This window comes from Gorilla gorilla, chromosome 21 (assembly GCF_029281585.2).
Source record: "Gorilla gorilla gorilla isolate KB3781 chromosome 21, NHGRI_mGorGor1-v2.1_pri, whole genome shotgun sequence".
NCBI lineage: Eukaryota > Metazoa > Chordata > Mammalia > Primates > Hominidae > Gorilla > Gorilla gorilla.
In genome coordinates, this window is record NC_073245.2 from 16,013,645 (window position 1) to 16,040,365 (window position 26,721).

Below are 26,721 nucleotides of genomic sequence, written 5' to 3' on the forward strand. Positions count from 1 at the left end.
AAATAAAGACTTTGAATACAAGCCCCTCAGATTTGCTTTGGTTTTGAAAAATGGAGGAGCAAGCTGATAACATTAATTAATGGATAATTAGATACATCTTATGAACAATTAACATAGATAAAGAAAAATGCTTTTCTTTTACAGTTTTCTTAAATCAAAAAGTCAATTTAGTTCATTTTCAGGTTAATGCTGGCTCTCCAAACTCATAGAAAAAATTGTGTATATGAACTTTAAAATAAATCAAAGCAGAAGGAATTCTCTGATTGCCACAATAATGTGAGTTGAGTGTACTGGTTAATTAAATATTTCAATTAATAGATGGTTATCAGGACGCTCACAGTGACCTTCAGAAATTAGAATAGGCATTAAAGTGACACTGAATTAAATATAACTATTCTGGAATAAAGAAAACTTTTCAGGATCTTACAGCACCTCATGTGCTATACCCTTGGACATGAATTACCACCACATCATAAACTCTGGACACACTGAGAAAGATGGAACAGCAGAATGCAAATAATCATGTTTACTAGACCGCATTCAAGTCTCATGCTTGGAAGAGCAGCTGCAGCCAGGCTGTGATTTGGAAAACAGTGACATTGGTTCTGGTGGTTCCTCTAGAAGTAAGTAAACCGTGCCTCATTGTGTCGAAACCCTGACTTTAATCTGCTCACCCCACTTTTTTTTTTTTGGAGACAGAGTCTCACTCTATCACCCAGGCTGGAGTGCAGTGGCATGATCTCGGCTCACTGCAACCTTCACCTCTTCAAGTGATCCTCCTGCCTCAGCCTCCCAAGTAGCTGGGACTACAGGCATGCGCCACCACGCCTGGCTAATTTTGGTATTTTTAGTAGAGATGGGGTTTTGCCATGTTGGCCACGCTGGTCTTGAACTCCTGACCTCAGGTGATCCGCCTGCCTCAGCCTCCCAAAGTGCTGGGATTACAGGTTTGAGCCACCGCGTCTGCCCTGACTTACGATGAGCCACAGCAAGATATAGGGTACTCTTACCTCTAAGATTTAGTTTTTCTAGTGGTTCTCCTTGTTCAAGTTCCTTATTTTTAAAGTATGCTATGGATGTGTCTTTAAAGATAAACCAATATTGTTTGAAAGCTTTTGGTAGTAACTTCTTGGGCCTGCAAATTCAAGAAGATAGTGAATGTTTAAACCCAGAAATGTGGAACACACTGCAGATTTCAAGCAGATCGGATCAGATGTTTGTGTCAAACAAAACACACTTTGTTTTTTCAAAAATAATTTCAAATTGCTAATTTCTAAACGCTAGAAGTGAAATGCTGATATGAGATGTAGATTTTAACACCAAGCCTCCATCTGGGGCCACACCTGGCTCTGCTACTGTCTACACGTGTGTCCTGGGAAAGATCCTGCACTTACCTGGGCTGCATGCACTGCCTCTGTGTGATGGGGACAGTCGTAGTCTGGGAACCCAGGGCTTTTGCGAGGACAGAATGAGTTCACCTACATGAAGAGCTTATCACAGCACCTGATGCAACTGAAGTGCTAAACTGTGATGGTGTATGTGAGGAACCGACATGAATCTGGTGACATTTGGAATCTCGGCATACTTTTTGCATTTGAAAAAGCTGTCGATATGGACAGCCCAAGCTTCAGGTTATCATACATACAAGTCAGACATAAACATGAGCAGCATTTTCTGTAGTTTCCTCTTCACTCTTAAGAGAAACTATGGGAGAATTCTCAGTGAACCATGGAAATCAGCAATATCTACAGCTAGTCAATGTAGACTCTACTGTTATTAAAAACTATTTTGGGGAAAGGTATCCAGCTGTGGTATTGGTATCTGTTGGGGCCAGAAAACTTTATACAGTGGACTAGACAAGGTTGGTGGTGCCAGTGGCAGGCCTAAAGGTTGGGTCATTCAAAATAGGAAACGTGAGAATGAGCTAGGGGGAGGACAGGGGTTGGAGATAGGCAGAGAAAAGAAATTATTAGTATGAGGTTCGTGGAAGAAACCTGGCCCTGGGAGCAGATCAGGGTATCTCATGCCAGAGGGGTGGACTTCTGCATCAAGAATGGGAGAAGAAAGGAACCTTGGTGTTCCTCTTGGAGAAGAGAGGAACCATTCATATGTAATTTGGGGCAATTTTTTTTTTTGGAGACGGAGTCTCGCTCTGTTGCCAGGCTAGAGTGCTGTGGCGCGATCTCGGCTCACTGCAACCTCCAACTCCCTGGTTCAAGGGGTTCTCCTGCCTCCGCCTCCTGAGTAGCTGGGATTACAGGCATGTGCCACCATGCCCGGCTAATTTTTGTATTTTTAGTAGAGATGGGGTTTCACTATGTTGGCCAGGATGGTCTCGATCTCCTGACCTTGTGATCTGCTCACCTCGGCCTCCCAAAGTGCTGGGATTATAGGCATGAGCCACCACGCCCAGCTGGGACAATTTTTTAAAACATGTCAGTACTAGTCTTTCCTTAGCTAAACATATGTTATCCTTAACACAAAGATAGGAAAGAAGTTGCACATTAAAAAAAAAAAGTATATGCTGGGTGCCAGTGCCATCATCTCAGCACTTTGGGGAGCTGAAGTGAGAGAATTGCCTGAGGCCAGGAGTTTAGGACCCGCCTGGGCAACACAGGAAGATAACATCTCTACAAAAAAAGAAAAATTAGCCAGGCGTGGTGGTGTGTCTATAGTCCCAGCTATGTGGGAGGATTGGTTAAGCCTGGGAGGTTGAGGCTGCAGTGAGCTATGATCACACTGGGTGACAGAGTAAGGACTTGTTTCTAAAAAATAAATAAATAAAATTTAAAAACCCAGCAAAACCCCCTCAGTGTATTACAGAAGAATATTACATGTAATTTATAAAATAAATTTGGAAAACATTATATGAACTTAACATTTCCAGGATTAAGAAAAAACACTGTATTAAAATAGTATTTATTTGCTGGGTGCGGTGGCTCGTGTCTGTAATCCCAGCACTTTGGGAGGCCGAGGCAGGCGGATCACTTGAGCTCAGGAGTTTGAGACCAGTCTGGCCAACATGGTGAAACCCTGGCTCTACTAAAAATACAAAAATTAGCTGGCCGTGGTGGCGTGCACCTGTAGTCCCAGCTACCCGGAGGCTGAGGCACAAGGATTGCTTGAATTCGGGAGGCGGAGGCTGCAGTGAGCCGAGATCACGCCACCGCACTCCAGCTTGGGTGACAGACCAAGACTTCGTCTCAAACAAACAAACAAAACCCAAAAAACTGGTATTTATCATGTTGAGGGCTGTAGTTAAGACAGTTCTTTTTTTTTTTTTTTTTTTGAGATGAAGTCTTGCTCTGTCACCCAGGCTGGAGTGCAGTGGCGCAATCTTGGCTCACTGCAGCCTCTGTCTCTTGGGTTCAAGCGGTCCTCATGCCTCAGCCTCCCGGGTAGCTGGGATTACAGGCACGTGCCACCACGGCTGGCTAATTTTTGTATTTTTAGTAGAGCTGGGGTTTCATCATGTTGGCTAGACCGGTCTTGAACTCCTGAGAGCTCGAGTGATCTGCCCACCTTGGCCTCCCAAAGTGCTGGGATTACAGGCATGAGCCTCCATGCCCAGGCAGTTCTAAGGAACATATTGTTGTTTAATACTCAGATTCTCCAAAATGAATAGTATTTTCAGAATAATAAAGACACCACCTTTGACCAAAAGATACAGGTAATAAGGTCTTGGTTTAATCTTCAGCATCTACATATTTCTCTTTAGGATTAAGAATGAGGCCCTACTTCTCTGTTTTACCCGGACCTTAAGAGTATCAAGAGATCTCAAGTTCCTCCTCCTGGCTCCTGCCTGGAAGTTTTGTCATCTTTCAGGATGCTTCTGACACATTAACAAAGCTAATCATTGCTGCTGTTCTATGAAGCAAAGCCTGGGGCAGGGTAGGGGAAGGGGCAGTGGAGGCGATGCTGGGTGGTGAATGATGTGCGTAAGAACGAGCGAGACAGGCTCTCCAGGCTCTCATTAGAATTTTTTTTTTTTTTTTTCAGACAGGGTTTCACTCTGTTGCCCAGACTGGGTGGAGTGCAGTGGTGCAATCTCGGCTCACTGCAACCTCTGCTTCCTAGGCTCAGGCGATTCTCCTGCCTCAGCCTCCCCAGTAGCTGGGATTACAGGCACGTGCCACTACCACCTGGCTAATTTTTGTAGTTGGTTGTGGATATTCCCCTCTAGGTATTTTTGCAACTACATATGTTAGGGCTTCATAGGTTTTGTCATCCCGGATCAGTTTCTATTTTATGTTTTCAGGATTCCCTTATTACACAAACACATAAGACATTTAAATTTGTATCTAGGCTGGGCATGGTGGCTCATGCCTGGAATCCCAGGACTTTGGGAGGCCAAAAAGGGAAGATCTTGAGTCCAGGAGTTTGAGACCAGCTTGGGCAACATGGTGAAACTCTGTCTCTACAAAAAATACAAAAATTAACCAGGCGTGGTGGCACATGCCTGTAGTCCCAGCTACTCAGAGGGTTGAGGTGGGAGGACCGCTGGAGCCTGTGAGGTAGAGGCTGCAGTGAGCTGTGATCACGTCACTGCACTCCATCTTGGGTGACAGAACGAGACTTTGTCTCAAAAAAAAAAAAATTATATCTACATCTGTGTGTGACACAGCCTTGGCTCTGATTTCTCAAGAGATACTTTTCATTTCCACACAGAACCCCATGCAAGGATGAACTTCCTTACTGCTTTCTTTGGCTAATGGGTAGTTTTTCTATTTTTCATTCAACAGAAGGGCAGCCTTTGCTCATTTCCACCTTTAGGCAGGCGCTTCAGTTCTCACTTCCTGCTTCACCCAGGACTGAAAGGTTCATCTTCTATCCCTACATGGAAATTAAAATCCTAGCCTCAAACCATGACAACCTGTCTCTATTCTCTAAATTCCTCTATGTGGCTGATGCTGCGTTTGCAGAACTAGATTCCTGCCTCATTTCCTGTAAGTTGGCATTTCTGTTTCACTTCATGATTAATTCTGTATTTATAATTCTTTTATTTTATCTAGCATGCATATGTATTCATAGCAAGATAAGAGTTTGCATTAGAGCTGATACCCTGTTGCTAGAAACTGAAGTCCACTATTTGTATGATAAATTTAATAGAATTTTTTTAAATAAAAAAAGAGCTTCACTGTAATAGAAAAAACTTAAAAATCAAAGGATTAGTTCAATGCTCTTAGTACTGATGAGGAAAGGAGGTCTAGGGAAATGAAGCGCCTATTAGAGGTCCTACCCTACCAGGAATAGAGTTCCACTCTCGAATCTCTCTCCCCTCTTCCCTCCTACGAGCTCTCTCTCCTTCCTTCATTTGTTTCTTCTTTCCATGAACTATATTATATATTCAATGCAACATCTTGAGACCTTAGATAGTATCCACTGGCCAAATATGAGGGCAATTTTGAGAGTATAAGTCACACCGAAAGCCTGTGACAGTTCAGGGTAGCATAAGTGATATGGATTCAACTCCAGAATCACTTTCTTCATCAGAAACATCTATAGGAAGGCTACAGTCACCATTTGGTTTGTGAAGGGCTTGATTTGCCCTCTACAGAGAATGTGGCAACTCATTTTTTTGTGGAACAATTATGAATACTTTATTAAGATGTATTTGTGGATTCAAATTGTTACTTTTTTCCTGTAGCTCTGATTATAACAATATGAGTGAAATGTGGTTACAACCATTTATGCCAGGGAAGTTAAATGAATGACCCTGACCGGGCGTGGTGGCTCACGCCTGTAATCCCAGCACTTTGGGAGGCCGAGGCAGGTGGATCACCTGAGGTCAGGAGTTCAAAACCAGCCTGGCCAACATGGTGAAACCCTGTCTCTACAAAAATACAAAATGTAGCCAGGCGTGATGATGGGCACCTGTAATCCCAGCTACTCGGGAGGCTAAGGTGGGAGAATTGCTTCAACCCAGGAGGTGGAGGTTGCAGTGAGCTGAGATCACACCATTGCACTCTAGCCTGGGTAATAGAGTGAGACTCTGTCTCAAAAAAAAAAGAAGAAAAAAAAAGAATGACCCTATTGTTTGTGACCACATCCTACAATCACAGTAAGAAATCCCCAAAACCAAACCTGTAGAAACCCAGTGACAAATATTGTTACCTTTGGACACTTGTTTGTCATTTATACCTGCTTCATTGTTCATTCTTTCTAATTCTTTCTTTGCATCATGTGTTATCAAAAGCAACTTGTGTTTCCTTTAAAGCCAACTGCCCCAGTGAAGTGCCCGTTGGTTAAGAAAAGTCAACAAACCATAAAGTGAAATAAGGAACTGACAGGACTTCAAAGAGCCTTGCTTCTTTCATCCTAACATACCCTGGCACCATTGCAGAGGTGGCAGTCCATTATTTCCATGAAAAAATAAAACTTCTTCTCTGCCTTTTTAGCAGTTTCAGGTCAACCTGAGGTGATGGGGGAGTTTATCAGAAGTATTTAAACAGGTAGATAAACTAAGGTGACTACTCTCTGTAAGCCCAGGATCAAAGTTCTAGAGAGAAATGGCTTTTAAATTATAAGCCTTCAAATGGTATCAGCGTACTGAGCCTCCCAGATGGAACCTACTAGAAGCTCTAGTATGGCGGATGTGTTTATTATTGCTGATGTGAACCCAGCCATTCACTGAGGGTTCACGCTGCCATTCACTGAGCATGTACTATGAACCAGGTACCACGCTCAGTGCTTCATATGCATTATTTCATCGAATCCTCCCAACAAGCCCAAGGGGAGGTATATTCCCATTTTATAGATTGGAAAATGGAGGCTCAGAGACATAATATATTGCTCAAGGTCACCTAGCTGGTGTGTGTGGTAGAGCTACGACTCAACCCATTGTTTGTCTGATGGCAAAGCGCACATTTTACCTTTGAACCATGAACCTGCCTCAGGGATATACAATTTAAACTCCTGCACTCTTTATCTTCAAGACTTTGTTATGAGTAACTCCTTTTCCCCATAAAAGGTTACTTACCTAAATAATTTGAGATTATCTGCAAGTTTAGGGATATCAGTAATGTCCTCCTAAGAAAAAACAAATAATGTTTCAAAAGCAGGAACTTCATGAGTGATGCTGATACTCAACCTGCACTGTCTAATATGGCAGTCCATTGCTATATGTGCCTATTTAAATTTGAATTAATTCAAATTAAGTAAAATGAAAAACGCAGTTCTTCAGTTACACTCGCTACATTTCTGATAGTTAACTGGTTGTGGGAGTAAGGAGGGTTGGGAGGAGAATGGGGGCCCTGTTGAGGTCCTCTAGGTGGCTGGCAAAGTTCTGTTTCTTGATTTCGGTGGTGACTTGGGTGACAATTGAATACTAATTTGTTAAGCTGTACATATGTGTATTTTTCACTTTTCTGTTTGTGTCATAGATTACAAAAATGAAAAACGAGATAAAAAAGTGAAAAAGTGGATCAAGTACTCCCTATAACTGTCATTCAAGTTAAAAATCTGAATTAGAAATGACTACTTTTATATGCAAACAAAAGATTTTATAATTTTTATATTAGAGTGGGTAACTCCTGCTACACCTAGGTCACTGATTAAACTTTCAAAGTGAACCTTGTTCAAAGTTCATTCTGTAATGTAGGCTGGTGCCTGTTTTCAAACTGAAAAGCCTATTGTTAGCATCACGTAAAACTATTAAGGGAGGGAGGACATAACTTTTTATTTATTCTAAAAAGAATTACTTTCCTGTTGTATTTATTCAGCGGAGAAAGTAGACAACAGAGAACTCCAAGTTCATGGGGCCTATGTCTTCTATAAACGTGACACAGGGCCCTGCATCTCTACAGAATCTTGGCGTTTAGTTTGCATGAAGTATTTGCTCCTGAATGAGACCAATTTCTTATTTTAGGACATTTAATGATAAGAGAACATACATTGAATGCAGAAGAATACAGTAACTAATTCTAATCCATGATTACTGCTTACATCTAATTATGGTGGACCCACCTCTCTGATTCAATGTGATTAATAATTATTCCCATGGCCGAAGTTAAACAAAAGTGTGGCACCTCATGAGTGAATTAAACAGGAGGGGCATTTTAGTTATAAAGCTGACATTCACCTTTCATGGAAAAGGAGAAAGAGATGACAAAACAGTTTTCTTTGTTTTATTGGAGGGTTTTTGTTTATCTCCTGAAGTCAAAAGCATTCAGAAACTTTTTGCAATGCTCCAGAAAAAGGCCACAACTTTGGTCAAGCTTGTCTAGTTGAAATGGATGACAAAGTAAATAGAAATAAGGTTTTTATCTGTAAAGAATTTTCTTGGCCAGTCACAGTGGCTCATGCCTGTAATCTCAACACTTTGGGATGCTGAGGTGGGAGAGTCACTTGAGCCCTGGAGTTAGAGACCAGCCTGGGGAATATGGCAAACCTTGTCTCTACAAAAAATACAAAAATTAGCCAGGCACAGTAGTGTGTGTCTGTAGTCCCAGCTACTCAGGAGGCTGAGATGGGAGGACTGCTTGAGCCCACGAGGCTGAGGCTGCAGTGAGGCTTGATTGCACTACTGCACTTCAGCTTGTCTCACAAAAAAGAAAAAAAGAAACAATTTTCTCTATTCTATTCTCACAGCTGTTCCATGTAATAGACAGGGTGGTATTTTCTAGACTTAAGTTTAGGGACCAAGTCCACATTCCATGCTAGTGAAGTGGAGCCCTCAGCAGTGGCTCCTTCACACCATGCCAACTCATCTCTAGGAAGAAATATAACACAAAAGTATTGTCATTAGTAGAGATGAAAATATAGTCCCTTGTGGAGCTAACCCATGAAAAGTTAGTTCACTAGATTGAAGCTTGTTAGGTGAAGAGCATCTTTTTTTTTTTTTTTCAAAATCAGATGAAATATTCTCTTACTTCTCATAAAGAAAAGTTCATTTATACTTGTCAATCAGTTAGAAGAAAGCCACAGTTCTGGGTGATCAGAAAAAGTTCATACCAAAAGGCTGTCTGCTTTTCCACCTTCTAGGGTTACTTCCAAATTAGAAAGCGCCGCTTCTATTTCATCAACCTCGGACTCGCTTGTAAAATCCTGTGTTTCAGCAGACAACGACAGTTTGCTAATGTGGTACTAAAATGAAAACAGAGGTTTTAGAAATGTTATAAACAGAAATGTTATAAATATAAATGAATCCATTAGCCATTTTTTTCTTTGAGGACTATTCCCTTGGAATACTGAACATCTCCTAAAAGGAGGTCTCCTTCCCGTGTGGGGAAAATGACATTTTAACCTGAATCGTTCTGAGGTTCATGGTTAGTCATGTTACAACTGGCTCTTTCTCATCACTGATTATGCTTACAGTAGGGAAGAGATAATAATTGCAAGACTAGTGTCTTACATAGGATGTGAGCGTGTGTGGATTATGAGGAGCATTTTAAATTAAAAATTTGTTCTGGTCTGAAGAAGAAAGCAAAATAAAAAATACAGAAAAAAATTGCTCTCCTTATTTTCAGATATTTCTTCAAAGAACAAAAAAAACTAGTATGAAGCATATGAAACTTTAAGCAGAACAAACTTGGTTTGTCTCCTTCCAGAGAAAAGGTACTGACATTCCCATACCTGTAGAGCTGCAAAGATCAACATTTCTTCCTCTGTGCAATCAATTTCTTCTAAGAGAATGGCCCACCTGGCTTGTTCATAGAGTTGGTTTATTCGGACAGCATCATACTAGAGACAAAAACAGAGGTGTGTGTGTAATGAGGTATATTTATATCCCACAATACAAAGATTCTGAAACAACTGAGGCCATTCTCTGTTAATCAGATGCAGCAAACTTCAGCTCAGGTAAATGAAAGGAATACTTCTATTGTGCCATATACTCAGCTCTTTTTTTTTTAAGTTTTTTTTTTTTAATTTTTTATTTTTTTGAGACAGGGTCTCACTCTGTCGCCTAGGCTGGAGTACAGTGGTGCAATCTTGGCTCACTGCAACGTCCGCCTCCTGGGTTCATGCAATTCTTGTGCCCCAGCCTCCCAAGTAGCTGGGACTACAGGCATGTGCCACCACACCTGGCTAATGTTTGTATTTTTTTGTAGAGATGGTTTCGCCATGTTGCCCAGGCCGGTCTCGAACTCCTGTGCTCAAACGACCTACCCATCTCAGCCCCACAAAGTGCTGGAATTACAGGCGTGAGCCACTGCGCCTGGCCCTCTGGCCCATTTTACTTCCAGGGCTGCTGCTGCTTCTTCACAACCCAAATTTGATTCCATTATTTTCTCTCTCTTTTTATTACTACATATTGGTAGTAATAGATAGTAAAAATGGTTTATATGATAAACAGTGTAATAAGTAAACAGTATAATAGAAGGGATCCCCATGCTGATCTGCAAGCCCAGTGCAATCCCAAGCAGAATCTGATAGGATTTTTTTAATGAAACTTTATACAAGCTGATTCTCAAGTTGAGGCTGGTGGAAGACATAATGTTCAAATATTGCCAAGAAATTGAAAAAGAACAATGTTGAGTAAAGCACTTCTCCTCCCAGACATTAAAACCTATTATAAAGTTGCAGTAATTAAAATGGTATGGTACTGGTGTAGCAATTGATAAAGTATCAATAAAGCCTTATCTAGAAACAGACTTATATATGTATATAAATTTAATATAAAATATTAATTTTATATTAAAATATAAAAATGACATGTTACACCAGCAGGGGAAGGAAGAATTCAACACTATAAACAGTGTTGACAATGCCTAGCCACTTGGAACACAAATTGAAACAAAAAAATAACTTTACACTATCCAAAAATATAAATTACAGATGGATTAAATAATTTAAACATATAAAACCACAATAAGATACTACTTCACACCTACTAGAATGGCTCTTATCTAAAAGACAGGTAATAACCAGTGTTGGTGAGGCTGTGGAGAAATTGGAGCCCTTGTGCACTGCTAGGTGTAAAATGATGCAGCCTCTGTAGAAAAGTTTGGCAGTTCTTTAAAAAGTTAAACATAGAATAGAATCCATCAATCCTACTCCTAGCTGTACACCCAAACAAACTGAAAGTGGCGTCCAAACATGTACTTGTACAACAATGTTTACAGCAACAATATTCATAATAGCCAAATGTACCAGCCCAGATGTACAACAACAGCAGAATGGATAAATAAAATGTGCTGTACACATACAGTAGAACACTATTCAGCCTTAAAAAGGAATGAAATTCTGGCTGGGCACGGTGGCTCACACCTGTAATCCCAGCACTTTGGAAGGCAGAGGTGGGCAGATCACTTGAGGTCAGGAGTTTGAGACCCGCCTGGCCAACATGGTGAAACCCCGTCTCTACTAAAAATACAAAAATTAGCCGGGCATGGTGGCAGGTGCATGTAATCTCAGCTACTTGGGGGAGGGTGAGGTGGGAGAATCATCACCTGAACCTGGGAGGCAGAGGTTTCAGTGAGCCAAGATTGCACCACTGCACTCTAGCCTGGGCAACAAGAGTGAGACTGTCTCGAAAAAAAAAAAAAAAGGAATTAAATTCTGATACTTGATACAATATGAATGAAGCTTGAAGATGCTATGCTAAGTGAAATAAGCCAAATACAAAAAAACAAATACTGGATGACTTCACTTATATAAACTATCTAGAATAGGCAAATTCATAGAGACAGAAAGTGGAATAGAGGTTACCAGGGGCAAAAGAGAGAAGGCAATGGAGAATTATTGTTTAATGGGTACAGACTTTCTTTTTGGGATGGTAAGAAAGTTTTGAAAATGGACAGTGGCCCAACCTGGGCAACGTAGCAAGACTCTTGTCTCTATTTTTTTAAAAAAGTGGCTCTTGCCTATAGTCCCAGTGACTTGGGAGGTTGAGGCAGGAGGATTGCCTGAGGCCAGGAATTCAAGACCACCCTAGGCAACATGATGAGTCACTGTTTCTAAAAAAAAAAAAAAAAAAAATTATCCAGGCATGGTGGCATGCACTTGTTCCAGCTACTCAGGAGGCTGAGGTGGGAGGATTGCTTGAGCCCAGGAGTTTGAGGCTGCAGGGAGCTATGATCACAGCCTGGGTGACAGAGAGAGACTATCTCAGAAAAAAAAAAAAAAAAGAGAGAGAAAATGGATAGTGGTAATAGTTGCACAACACTGTGACTATCCTTAATGCTACTGAATTGTACATCTAAAAATGGTTAAAATGATAAATATTATGTATATTTTACAATAAAAAAGTCAAAGAAAAAATCCCAAATGTATACATGAATATTCATGGCAGTATTATTCATAATAGTCAAACAGTGAAAACAATCCAAATGTTCATTGATTGATGAATGAATGTAGTATGCATAAACAAGGAAATATTAGTTAGCATTAAAAAGACATAAAATATGATACATGCTACAATAGGAAGGAATGAATGAATTCTGAAAATACTATGCTAAGTGAAAAAAATTATTCATAAAGTACCACATTTTGTGTAATTCCACTTATAGGAAGTTTCTGGAATAGGCAAATCCACAGAGACAGAAAACAGACTGATGATTACTCAGGGCTGGGAGGGTAGGAGGGAACTGGGGAATGATCGCTAATGGGTATGGAATTTCTTACTGCGGTGATGAAAATGTTCTGAAATTAGATGGTGGTTAATGGTTGCACAACTCTGTGAATATACTAAAAACCACTGAATTGTACATATTAAACAGGTAAATGTATGGCATGTAAATTATATCTCAAAAAGCTATTATAAAACAGCTAAACAGAAAAACCATGACTATTATTCGATGGACACATGAGGGAATACTTTCTGGAATCTTTAAATGGGGAAGTCTACTCTAAGCAAGACAAGAGGCCTAAAAGTTGTGATGCATAAGGCTGACTTGACAACCTAAAATTAAACATTTTTAATGGTAAAAAATATCCTAAAGAAGGTTACAAATTTATAAAATATAGGATACAGATTGAAAAAATATTTGAAATATTTGAATAATTAAAAAAGTTTGTAATAAATATAAAAAATGATGTCCATCATATACACAGCACTCCTATAAATCATATGAAAAATATAAATAATTTAATAGAGTTTGTGGCAAATATATAAACAGGTAATTCACAGAAGAAAGCAAAATGGCCATAAAAACATTGGAAAAGATGCTCAATCTCACTAATTACTAGAGAATTCAAACTAAAACAAGATGACCTAATTTCCATTTTCCTATCACATCTACCTACATTACAAATACTGATAATGTTTGATATTGGTGAGGATGTGGGGATATCAGCCCTTTCACAGATGCCGTTAGTAGAAAGGTAATTTGGTGATATAAAGCTTTTAATATCATTTTGCGCTTTGATAAGCACATCCAGTGTTACTGTCCCAAAGAAATGCAAGCACTTGTGAGATACTTTTACAAGAATGTTCAGCACATTTAAGTCCTGATAAACTACAGTTTAGCCTTTCCTTTGATTTTTTTTCAGTGGTTAAAAAAAGTGAGTCTGACTTCCTTATACTGACATGAAAGATAGCCATGATATGTTATGAAGTAAAAAGAAGCAAGCTACAGAGAAAACAAATGATCCTACTTATCTAGGGAACACAAAGTCTTGAAAATCTATTCAAAAATATGTTTGTAAACATGTCTAAAAAAGTCTGCAAGGATGGTTGGTCACGAAGCTAACTGTGGCTGCCTCTTAGGAGAATGGTCATGATACAGAACTGTTTTCCATTTTTACTCTAAATAATTTCTTTCTTATTATGTTTGTTTGTTTATTTATTTTTGAGATGGAGTCTTGCTCTGTTGCCCAGGCTGGAGTGCAATGGCGCAATCTCAGCTCACTGCAACCTCTGCCTCCCAGGTTCAAGTGATTCTCCTGCCTCAGCTTCCCGAGTAGTTGGGATTACACGAGCCCGCCTCCATGCTCCGCTAATTTTTTTTGTATTTTTAGTAGAGACTGGATTTCACCATGCTGCCAAGGCTGGTCTCAAACTCCCGACCTCAGGCGATCCACCCGCCTCAGCCTCCCAAAGTGCTGGGATTACAGGCGTGAGCCACTGTGCCAGCCTTCTGTCTGAGTTTTAAAAAATTAATTTAATTGTGGTAAAATATATGTAACATAATATTTACCATCTTAACCATCCGCCTACTGTTTTTTAGAGGCACGGTCTCACCCTGTCATGCAGGGTGTAGTGCAGTGGTGCAATCATAGCTCACTGCAGCCTCGAACTCCTGGGCTCCAGCATACTCCTGCCTCAGCCTCCCTAGTAGCTGGGAGTTCCCTCTCTGGAGGCCTGTTCCCATTTCTCCAGAGACAATGCTGCATCACAGTGTTCCAGATCTTTCACAGGTCATTAACAGGCATCCTATAGGACTTCCCCCCAATACCCCCACCCAGAGAACTCTTTCAGTGGGTTCTCCAGTGACTTAGAAACAAATTTTTTCCTTGGTGGGGTTGGCTACTCAAACCCTCTCCTTGGCCCTTTTCTTTGCTTAATTGAAAATAGAGATGGGCACGGTGGCTCAAGCCTGTAATCCCAGCACTTTGGGAGGCTGAGGCGGGAGGATCTCTCGAGGTCAGGAGTTTGGGACCAGCCTGGCCAACATGGTGAAACCCCATCTCTACTAAAAATACAAAAATTAGCTGGGCATGGTGGTGCATGCCTGTAGTCCCAGCTACTCGGGAGGCTGAGGCAGGAGAATCGCTTGAACCTGGGAGGCAGAGGTTGCATTGAGCCAAGATCGTGCCACTGCACCCCAGCCTAGGTGACAGAGTGAAACTGTGTCTCAAAAAAAAAAAGAAAATAGAAACCTCAAGCTGGAAACCACATGGGTTCTGCCACCTCTCCACTCCTTCACTCCTTGAATCCCTGTTTCTCCCTGTCTAGTCAGTTCAGTAAACCCTCCACCCTCGTCCGTCATTCCAACAACCAACAATAAAAATAAATAACAAAACCTACTTAGCATAGTTTTCTTGCTGTTTCTTAAGAAGGGGTTACTATTTAGATCTAATTACTTAAGATTCCCTATTGGCCCAGGAGCAGCTTTCAGTATCTTCCAAGCCTCTTTTTAGAACAGATGTGCTTTTCCTGTACTGAACACTAAAATACTATGAACTATCAGAGTTCTAAAATGTGTGTTTTTTTAATTCACAAATTTTGAACACATTTAAAAAGGGGCAAAAGAGTATATGATAAATGAATTCATTATGAATGAATTTGAAAAGGACAAAAGAGTGTTCAATAAAAAGTTAGTCCCCCTCTCTACCTTGTTCCTGGAAATGGTAGTTTCTCTATGGGCTGTTTTGCATCTTTTAATAATGCACCTGGAGTCTGTTTCATATCAAAAAAGAGCTGATTCATTCTTTTTAAAAACAATATGGTATGAATGTATCATAAAGTATTTAACCAATTCTGTAGCTATGGACATTTAGGTGGTTTCCAGTCTTTTCCTAAAACAATATAATAACCGCCCTTGTATACCTACATGTCAGTTTGCATGTGTGAGTATAACTGTGCTATAAACACCTAGGAGTGGATTTGCTGAATCAAAGCTATGTAGGACTGTAATTCTGATACTGCCAAATTGCCCTCCATAGACTAATTTATACTTTGACCTGCAAGCAGTCTATGACAGAGCCCATTTCCTGACACCCTTGCCAAGATAGTATGTGAAACTTTTTGATCTTTGCCACTGTAAAGCATTGTAGTTCATTTTCTATGAACTATATATTTACATCCTTTGCTCATTAGTCTACTGGGTTGTTGGTCTTCTTATTACTGATTTTTAGGAGCTCTTTACATATTAGAGAAATTCATCTTTTGTTTGTAGTATGTGTTGTAAAGACTTTTACTTTGTTATAGTTTTTTTTTTTTTGGCCAGATGTAAAATTTTCATTTTTTATTAAAATGTACCAATCTTTTCTGGATTTTTCATTTTTTGAGTCTATTATTATTATTATTATTATTATTATTTTATTTATTTATTTTTTGAGACAGAGTTTTGCTCTCGTTGCCCAGGCTGTAGTGCAACAGCGTGATCTCGGCTCACTGCAACCTCTGCTTCCCGGGTTCAAGTGATTCTCCTGCCTCGTTCTCCCAAGTAGCTGGGATTGCAGGCACATGCCACCATGCCTGGCTAATTTTTGTATTTTTAGTAGAGATGGGGTTTCACCATGTTGGCCAGGCTAGTCTCGAACTTCTAACCTCAGGCGATCCACCCGCCTCAGCCTCCCAAAGTACTGTGATTACAGGCATGAGCCCCTGCGCCCGGCTGAGTCTATTATTTTTGAAATGTTGAATTCTAGCATTTTACATATCTGAGATTTTAATCAGCACCTGTTATTAAGGACCTGTGGCCAGTATGAATCTCTCTGAAAGCCAGAGAAGCTCTCTAGTCCTCACTGTAGATTTTAGTTTCTACTTGTAGGGTGCCTTGTAAATTTGCAGTGGCTTCATGGGTGCTCTTTCTTCTTCTTAGATTTGATTGTAGCTGCCACGAGAACACAAATTACATCTTAAATTTCTATATCCCCCTATTTATGCAGCACAGAGTAGGAGTCTTAAACTTGATTTTATCTATAGCACTCATAATTTTAAGAGAGGGGGAAGGGAATACTGCCATAAATACTAAAGTGGTTGAGGATCACAGTGTCCTCCAATACCATGTCCCACTATCCTGAGTCTTCCTGTCACCTTTGGGTTGACAGTTTCTGTGTGGCTGTTAGATTCAAATCGGTTTCACTTTTTAGGCTATGAAGAGGGAGCTCCTCACCAATTAAGCGGGCAGAGGCTGGAGGCCAAAGAGCCAGAGACAACAGCCCTTGTGACCCTCAGCTTCAGTGTCCTTGTCCCCTTCTGGAGTACGATTCGTTTGATTTCTTCCACTTTTTAGACAAATACATATTTAACTCTGCTCCTCTATATTTATACTAATGATCTGCCATTATCTGGCTTATTTGACTGTGAAGTCACTTACATGTTCCTAATGGTTTTTCAGGGGGCAAATGACTCAGCTGCATTCTTTTTAGCTCAAGCTTAGTTCTGAAGCAGGGGATTGAATGGGGGAGTCTCTTGGCAAAGAAACTGCTGGAAGGGTCCCCAAGGACCCTATGAGTCATTGGGCTGAGTGATCCTATCATCCATCAGGTGCCTGAACTGGGAAAGCCTGACTCACAGCGTGTGGGGTGAGGGGCAAAGAAAGTACCAGATGCAGTCTCTGTCTCCAGGGACTTGATTGTCTATTTGTAGAAAAAAATCCACAGATGTGGTGTGATTAGAGGCGTGAGTCCTGAAATTGTACAGTACTCAGCTGTGGTTCAGAGAAGGCAAAGGCCCATGTGACCGAGAGTAGAGAAAAGCTCCTTTCTGGAAAGAGTGAAACCTGAATGTGGTCTTAGAGCAGGGTTCTGATTCTGGGGTTCTCGGACTTGGAAGTTTGATTATCAGGTGGTCCACAAGCTTGTATGAGGAAACACAACCTCTCCAATTGCATCGACTTCGAATAGAAATTTAGCATTTCCTCTCAGGATGCTAAACCACAGCATTGCAGAGTACTTGTCACTCTGTGACCACCAGAATCAAGATTTTGTTCCTTCTGTATGCCAGTTGTTGCGCTGTCTTCAAGCAAGGCTCACCCACATCACTACTTTGAAATTATGGTGGTTATGAGAACTACAAATCTTCTTTATTCAATTAACTAAAAATATATTACTATATAGATTTTCAAAAAGGATTTGGCTACTACAGTTTAATGTAACTGTTTCATTTTGTAGTCCTATGTATTTTATCTTATTAATTTGAAAACATTATTTTAATATACAACAGTTTTGAGTTCTCAGTACCCAGCTTAGTTCTTGGCCTACAGTAGTTGCTCAATAAATAAACACACAAACAAACAACAGATGGGGCACAGATTTGAATAGATAAGATGGGACCAAATTACTGACTTAGTAACTGGAAAATGCATGGGCATATTTTATGTATCTGTTTTCTATCTTCAGAAAAAAATGTAAGGCAGTTTATTAGAATAGATGGCATACAACAAGATAGCTTAAATTAAGAGTTAAGCAAGGAAATGCTAAAGTTGAGTCATGAATGAGGCTTAAAAATAAAATCACAAAAAAGTATGGATTTGGTTTTAGCAGGCAATGAAAAAACAAAAACAAAAACAAAAAACCTGGACAGTTGCAAATTCACAGTAGAGTTAAAAAAAAAAGCCAAGCCAATTGTGTAGAAGAAGCAGTACAGTAATTTCTCCTGGAGATTTTATCGAAGAAGAGCCAAAATTTGCCCTTTTGCCATGATTCACTTATGCATTCCAGACACAAGCCTGGTCCACAGGATAAAAATCAAGGACTGAGCAGGAACCTCTCCTTAGAAATGACAAGGGACAAGGTTTGTTTTGAAGATGTCAGTTGGGGAAACAGTGGAAGCTGAGGTGAGCCTTTGCAGACCAGACCTAAAGTCAGGACCAAGGAGAAGACAGTGCCTCTTACAAGAGGTGGAAACGCTGGTGTAGATGAGAAACGGTCTGTACAGAAAGGCTGACCAAGGCAAGCTCCTCCAAGTGTCTGGCAGTAAATGGAAAAGAGCAACGGGCACAAAACAGTGATGGGAGCATGCAACACAGTGACCCTGCGCACTCAGAGGACCAGTCATCCAGTTTATATCGTTGACACTGGGCCATTGTACCGCTGACTCTCAGCTCTTCAAAAGGGCTCATCAGAAGCAAGGAAGAGGCAGAAGTTCAAAGGACTTATCTCACCCCTCATTTGTTATTCTAATAGACTTCAGGGGGAGATGTGCAGTGAAAATAGAATTGGTGACCAGCTGGGTGACCAGGTGAGAAAAAGGCATTACATAGATGATCCGTTTCCCTCAGTTCCAAAGAGTAAGCAAGCACTGGAGTGTGGAGTCCTGTGTGCACCATCATGTGATCCTAGCTTGTTCATGGGAACCTGCCTTTAAACCTGACCTCTGACAACTCCTTTCCTTCCTCAGCATTAAGAACTTCAGTTCTGGCCAGATGCGATGGCTCATGCCTGTAATCCCAGCACTTTGGGAGGCTGAGGCGGGAGGATCATGAGGTCAGTAGTTCGAGACCAACCTGGCCAATATAGTAAAACCCCGTCTTTACTAAAAATATAAAAATTAGCTGGGCATGGTTGCATGAACCTGTAGTTCCAGCTACTCAGGAGGCTGAGGCAAAAGAATCGCTTGAACCCGGGAGGTGGAGGTTGCAGTCAGCCAAGATCGTGCCACTGCACTCCAGCCTGGGTGACAGAGCAGGGTCCATGTATCAGTCTCACCCTGCAGGGCTAAACAGGCGATCACACAAATAAATTCATCCTAATTTTCATAAGCAAATGCCTCCATTTTATCCTTTCATGCATTCATATTAAAAAGAGAAAGACAAAAGAGAAAAAGTTGCTTACTTTAGGATTCAAGTCGAAGAAAGAATAATATTTAAATCGTAAGAGCAGCTGCTCATCCTCTTGGATGCCTTGTTCCATAAGGGAGCGTGAGGAGTCTAGCCAACTAGAAAACGACAGCATGAGTTTTAGAAGCCAGTCAATTTTACATATATATCCATTATATTATTATGTCATATATTATATACTACATATATATATCCTTGAACAAAATCAGGGTATGTAATACAGATTGAGTATCCCCAATTTGAAAATCTGAAATTCTCCAAAATCTGACATTTTCTGAGCACTGACCTGAGGCTCAAAGGAAATGCTCACTGAAGCATTTTGTTTTGTTTTGTTTTGTTTTTGAGCCAGAGTCTTGCTCTGTCACCTAGGCTGGAGTGCCGTGGTGCAGTCTCAGCTCACTGCAGCCTCTGCCTCCCAGGTTCAAGCGATTCTCCTGCCTCAGCCTCACGAGTAGCTGGGGCTACAGGTGCATGCCACCACGCCCGGCTAAATTTTTTATTTTCAGTAGAGAGGGGGTTTTGCCATGTTGGCCAGGCTAGTCTTGAACTCCTGACCTCAGGTGATCTGCCTGCCTTGGCCTCCAAATGTGCTGAGATTACAGGCGTGGGCCACTGTGCACGGCCTCGCTGAAACATTTTGAATTTCAGAATTTTGGATTAGGGATGCTCAACTGGGTGAGTATAATGCAAATATCCCCAAAACTGAAAAAGTGTAAAAAACAAATTCTGAAATTCAAAACACTTCTGGTCTCAAGCATTTTGGATAAGGGATACTGAACCTGTATAACAAAAAACCAGTAAGCACATAATAATAGCTTATATTTGCATTTTATCTTATAGTCTTCAAAGTGCTTTATAGATTTTTTTCTCATGGATACTCTAAAGTAATCCAATGAAGGGGCCAGGGCAGTTCTTATTATCTTAGCTTTGTAGACAAAGAGACTTAGTCTGAGTGACATTAGATCATCCTTAAAGATCACAGGCCTCAGCCCGGTGCGGGGACTCATACCTGTAATTCCAGCACCTTGGGAGGCCAAGGTGGGTGAATCACCTGAGGTCAGGAGTTTGAGACCAGCCTGGGCAACATGGTGAAACCCTGTCTCTACTAAAAACGCAAAAATTAGCCAGGCGTTGTGGCACATGGCTGTAATCTCAGCTACTTGGGAGGCTGAGGCAGGCAGGAAAATTGTTTGAACCCAGGAGGTGGAGGTTGCAGTGAGCCGAGATCATGCCATTGCACTCCAGCCTAGGCAACAGAGACTCTGTCTCAAAAAAAAAAAAAAAAAAAAGTCACAGGCTTGGTTATGGGGCCAGCTTGAGAATCCATATGTCCTGACTACCTGCACCACTTCTCCTTTTACCAGATGGTTTGCCCCAATGCCAGCTCTGTATTAGTGTCTAGAACTTTCTGCAATGAGAGAAATATTCATATCTGTGTTGTCTGATGCATTAGCCCCAGCTGAATGTGGCTGTTAGTGCCACATTTTAATTTTAATTAATTTAAAATCCTGTCCACATTTAGATATCCACATGTGGCTAGGGGTTCCTGTACAATACGTAGTAGAGTTCTAGAGTTGAGAAATAAAAACTGGGGAAAGAGGATGACCAACACGAAATCACCATCCTAAAGGAGTTGACAGTCTGCTGGGGGAGACCAAGCCTCAGATAAAGGGACAATGTGATGTTGGAGTGAGAAAAGTGTCAGGACAGAGCTACGAGGAGGGGGCCGATCTTGAAGGTAATACTTGAGCAGGAGACAGCATGCGGTGGGGCCTTAAATGACAGGTAGGGACTGACCAGTTGGTAAAGGGGAATGGTCCTGGAGGTGAGGCAGTGACAGAAAGAGTGAGTGTGCACCCAGGCGGCATGGGGCCATGGGAGCATGGGAGGACACGGAGACACCTGTTGGGGCCAGATCTTCTAGGAAGTTGAATGCTGTTGGCGAGTTTGACTTTATCTGGTAGGCAACGGGGAACAACAGAAATGGTAGTTTCAGAAATAGTTTGGGTGTATTTTCTGAGACCATTTCAAACAGAGCTCAAGGAACTTGCTCATTAGAATGCCTAAAGAGAAGAGCGACAGCTGGGCGCGGTGGCTCATGCCTGTAATCCCAGCACTTTGGGAGGCCGAGGTGGGCAGATTACCTGAGGTCAGGAGTTCGAGACCAGCCTGACCAACATGGAGAAACCCAATCTCTACTAAAAAAATACAAATTTAGCTGGGCATGGTGGTGCATGCCTGTAATCCCAGCTACTCAGAAAGCTGAGGCAGGAGAATTGCTTGAACCCAGGAGGGCAGAGATTGTGGTGAGCTGAGATTGTGCCATTGCACTCCAGCCTGGGCAACAAGAGCAAAACTCCATCTCAAAAAAAAAAAAAAAAAAAAAAGAAGAGTGACATTCTACAAAAGACAATGTAAGCCTGGTGGGTCACCTTGGATTTACCCCACTGGTCCATGGGGACCAACACACTTATTAACTTCCCTACATCCCATAAAATATACTTTGCATATCTGTAGTGGTAAAGAATTAGTATTCACAGATAGTAAATCTACTGAGTTACCCAAACATGTAAATTTAGGCACACTTTAAATATACTGAAATGACCAAAGGCTGAATTTTTCCCCTTTGTTGCTAAAATCAGCACTAACTTTTGCAAATAAAGTACAATCCCTAGGCCCACCAACTTGAAAATGAAACGTGACATCCCATCTCTTACTGTGTCGGCACTAGCTCAGAGAGAAGTAAAAGGAGCCTTGTCCTTACCCTGCATTGAGCTTGGCTTTATCAACCAGAGACCGAGGCTGGTACATATCCGCAAGTGCTTCTGGGGACTGGGGGGGTTGGCTGAATGCGAGGATGCTGCAGTTTTGTTCCGTCAAAGGGCTGTCACTGAACCAAGTCATGGTGGATGACGCTGGTGTTCCATTGATGGGGTCATATATAGGGGTCATGGTTTTACTGTATAAACCAGGACTTACTGCAAGGCAGGGGGAGCAAGAACTATGATATGAGAATCCAGGGATAGAAATCTTCAGGAAAATATTAACATTACTTACACTAAAATGAGTTTTGACTTTAAATTTGGCACCATTTGAAATAATATAAGTTAAGCTGGGCACTGTGGCCCGCGTCTATAATCCTAGCTACTTGGGAGGCTGAGGTTGGAGGATTGTTTGAGCCTAGGAGTTTGAGGCCAGCCAGGGCAACATAGCAAGACTTCATCTCAAAAAACAAACAAACAAACAAAACCCAAAAAATAATATGGATCATGATGATACAGAGATTAGTAATACACAGGTAATGGTCTTATCTGTAAATTCAGCTCCTCAAAATCCTTGGAACTCAAATATGTAAAAGCCTTCAAAAATCAACAGGGACAAACATTGGGGACCATCTCTTTTCTTTCTTTTGTTTTTTAGACGGAGTCTCACTCTGTCGCCCAGGCTGGAGTGCTGTGGTGTGATCCTGGCTCACTGCAACCTCAACCTCCCAGGTTCAAGTGATTCTCCTGTCTCAGCCTCCTGAATAGCTGGAATTACAGGCATGAGCCACCACACCCGGCTAATGGAGACCACCTCTTTTCTAATAATTCACAGTTTTCCTATTTCAGTAGGAGTCTTGGTACTATTAGAGAACTGGAGACCTCATAGAATGCATGTACCCAATATGTTTCAGATAGCCCCTTAAACAAATAGCAGGACTTGCCAATTTTAAGAATTCAGTAGGCTGATGATTTATAAATCAGCTGGCTCTAATTTGTACAATTTGTTCTTTTCATTGGAATACACTATGCAAGAAAGCCCTCAATCTTGGCCGGGTGTGGTGGCTCATGCCTGTAATCCCAGCATTTTGGGTGGCTGAGGCAGGCGGATCACTTGAGGTCAGGAGTTTGAGACCAGCCTGGCCAACATGGCAAAACCCCGTCTCTATTAAAAATACAAAAATTAGCCAAGTGTGATGGTGCACACCTGTAATTCCAGCTACTCAGGAGGCTGAGGCATGAGAATCACTTGAGCCCGGGAGGCAGAGGCTGCAATGAGCCGAGATTGTGCCACTGCACTCCAGCTTGGGTGACAGAGCGAGACTCTGTCTAAAAAAACAAAACAAAACAAACAAACAAAAAATGAAGAAAGAAAGCCCTCAATCTTGCAAGCAAGCTAGAGATTTGATTGTTTTGATATAAAAAGAAAAGGATGCTTCTCCTCCAGAATTTTCACCTGCCCTCCTCTTGCATGCCCCATAAAAACTGAATTCAGGAAAGAATCACACAATGATAGAATCATGAAGAGAGAAGTGTATTTGAGTGATTTAACTTATCTTTTTTCTTTTCTTTTTTTTTTTTTTAGACAGGGTCTTGCTCTGTCACCCAGCCTGAGTGCAGTGGCACAATCTTGGCACACTGCAACTTCCACCCTCAGGGCTCAAGCAATCCTCCCATCTCAGCCTTCTGAGTAGCTGGGACCACAAGCATGCAGCACCATGCCCAGGTTATTTATTTATTTATTTTTTTGTATTTTTAATGGAGATGGGGTCTCACCATATTGCCCAGGCTGGTCTCAAACTTCTGAGCTCAAGTGATCCACCCACCTCAGCCTCCCAAAGTGCTGGGATTACAGGCATGAGGCACCGTGACCAGCCACTTACCTTTTTTCTAAATATCACTCTTTTATCCCAAATTTGTGGTCAGTGGTACTAAAATTTTGCATTCATTGGCAACATCAGATATACAATTCAAGTAACGAGTTATTAAACATGCTTGATGAAAAAAAGTCTGAAACACATTTCTGTTAATTCTAAACTTAACTAGATAGCCTTTCCTCATCACATCAGTTCTGCAATTTTATTTCTCCTTTGTCTGGTGGGCGTGGGAGGAGAGATATATTTCTCTCTTGAGTTTTACTGTATGTTCAAACAACAAAACACCGGTAACAAGTCTTACCTGATGAACCTGAAGCTGTTGGAGAACTCTCCAGGTTTAGAATATCTTCAATTATGGGTTCCTTATTATTTTTGTCTTTTTTCTTCTTCTTCTTAAAATAGTCACCAGACGGCTTTAACAAGGAAAGCTCTTCTGATCTTCTAATATCTAGAAATAAATATTTTTTAAAAATGAAGAAAAAGTAAAAAGAAAACTCCTTTTAAGACTCAGAGTCATTTTGTGCATTTAAAATCATTTGTCAGGAAATTTCTGAAAAGTAAATGGGACTAAACTGCATCCCTTTTGAAGAAACAGAAGGGGAAAGGGGAACAGAGACCTCCAAAGTAGGTGGGGGGAGAAAACAGTGGAGGGAGATTCAGTCTAGTGAAATTTCTAGTTAGAAAAATTATTATAAAAATATTTCAAATGTATCTAAAGCAAAGGGAATGGTATAATGTCCCCTTCATGGGCTCCCCAGCTTCAGTCATTACTAGCATTATGCTATTCTTGTTACCTATTTACCACCAACTTTACCTCCCTCTCCCCTTTCTTCCTGATATGGTTTGGATGTGTCTCCACCCAAATCTCATCTTGAATTCCCACGTGTTGTCAGAGGGGCCCAGTGGGAGGTAATTGAATCATGGGGGCAGGTCTTTCCTGTGCTGTTCTCATGATAGTGAATAAGTCTCATGAGATCTGATGGTTTTATAGGGTGTTTCCCCACACAAGCTCTCTCTTTGCCTGCTGCCATCCATGTAAGACGTGACTTGCTCCTCCTTGCCTTCTGCCATGATTGTGAGGCCTCCCCAGCCATGTGGAACTGTAAGTCCATTAAACTTCTTTCTTTTGTAAATTGCCCAGTCTCAGATATGTCTTTATCAGCAGCATGAAAATGAACTAATAGACTTCCTTTCCTTGCTCCCTCTCCCTTTCCTTTTTCCAGTTTTTTAAACAACCAACAAAGGTCCTGCTTCCTTTTTTCTTTATAGATCACAGATCTTGAAAGTCTTTCTTTTACACATTGCCCATCAGCTCATTTTATCCCTGTGGCGACGCCCTCATGCCCTGCCCATTTCTTCTTGGTCCTCACCATTTCAGCACACCTGGCTTCTGGTGGAATCTAGACCATGCATCTTTCTGCCAGAGGCTTTGCTCTGATGGCTCACCAGGGTCTGCACTGCAACAGCCCGCACATTCAGGGAATTAATGCTCCCCAAGAGCAACCTTCAGTGACTATCCAGGGTGCTGCATAAACATCCTTACCCTGAGGCTGTGTCTACACTGTCTCCCAGGGGTCACCAGCTGCTGAAGTGTAACCTGATTGGTGACACTCTTCTCTTTTCAGTCTTACTTCCCTGTCCCCAACAGTATTTCCTGGCATCGCCTCCCAAATAAACTATTTGTACTTGAATCCTTATCTCAGGGTCTTCTTCTGGGAACTGAAACTATGATAATCCCCATTTCTCCCATTAATGAAATATATTTATAATTGCTGATCAGAATTGCTGATAACCTTTAACTACACTAGTGGCTATCATTCCAGGTAAAAACCAATTAATTTGGACTTTTAGTTTCTGAGCAGCTTTGTTGAAGGTAAGTGCACTGATTCCATTAAGTTCTCTCATCATTTTATTCATATACTGCTCAGTGCTGAGACTGAGCCTAGCAGTTTAGCTTGACTCTCCCCAGCAGCCAAGGATTGTCAGGTTGCAACACACCTGTGACCATTCCAAATGCATAATTTATACACAAACTCGGTCATGAATAAAAAATGTCACTGTGAGCACTAAAAGCAAAACAATGAAACAGAAACACCTGTATCTTCAAGGTCAAGATTTGTGTCTTTTCTGTTCTTCAAGGGAAAAACCACTAAACTGCTGCATTTGATTTCACTTCAATTGATAAGATATAAAATGCAATGATTAGAAATGCCACGCTGAGCCTTTAAAACTATTACAAAGAGATAATCAGGAAAAGAGAACATCTGACTGCTTCTGTTTACTTGAAAACTTTATGTTTTTGGTCTCAGCTGTGATGTGTGCTTCCAGTCCACTGTGGTGTATGCAATATACTATTTTATGTAATCATTTATTTTGCTTTCAAATCCTCATTAGAATATTACCAAAAACACAAGGTGTCCTCATGCTTGCCATTTGCACACCAGGGACAAGACTGCAACTTACATTCTGTAATGAAAGTTTCCATTCATTTGTTCACTCAACAGTTATTGTGTGCTAGGCATTGTGACTGGAGTGAGGAATGCAGAGATGCTCAGGAAACGGTTTCTGCTCTCACCCTACTTCATATACCATACCAGCCCCCACTGCCCAACCCTGGCATTCCCAATCCTGCTCATACTTTTTCTCTTTTTTGGGGTACTATCCATCCCATTTTAACCTCTTATATTCTTTTTT

At 41.1% G+C, this 26,721-nt stretch overlaps 1 protein-coding gene across 5 annotated transcripts in view; it reads right to left on the minus strand.

The window, feature by feature from the left end:
• Positions 1–26,721, minus strand: part of FERMT1 (FERM domain containing kindlin 1) — a 48,447-nt gene that overhangs the window by 13,096 nt on the left and 8,630 nt on the right. For all 5 annotated transcript variants that reach the window (XM_055372551.2, XM_004061791.5, XM_055372549.2 and 2 more), the window contains 7 exons: positions 24,329–24,475; positions 22,153–22,366; positions 19,384–19,486; positions 9,574–9,681; positions 8,953–9,084; positions 6,980–7,029; positions 1,011–1,135 (listed from right to left, as the gene is read on the minus strand). In XM_055372551.2, the coding sequence (XP_055228526.2) occupies positions 1,011–1,135; positions 6,980–7,029; positions 8,953–9,084; positions 9,574–9,681; positions 19,384–19,486; positions 22,153–22,366; positions 24,329–24,475 (879 nt within the window). The remainder of the gene's footprint in view (positions 1–1,010; positions 1,136–6,979; positions 7,030–8,952; positions 9,085–9,573; positions 9,682–19,383; positions 19,487–22,152; positions 22,367–24,328; positions 24,476–26,721) is intronic.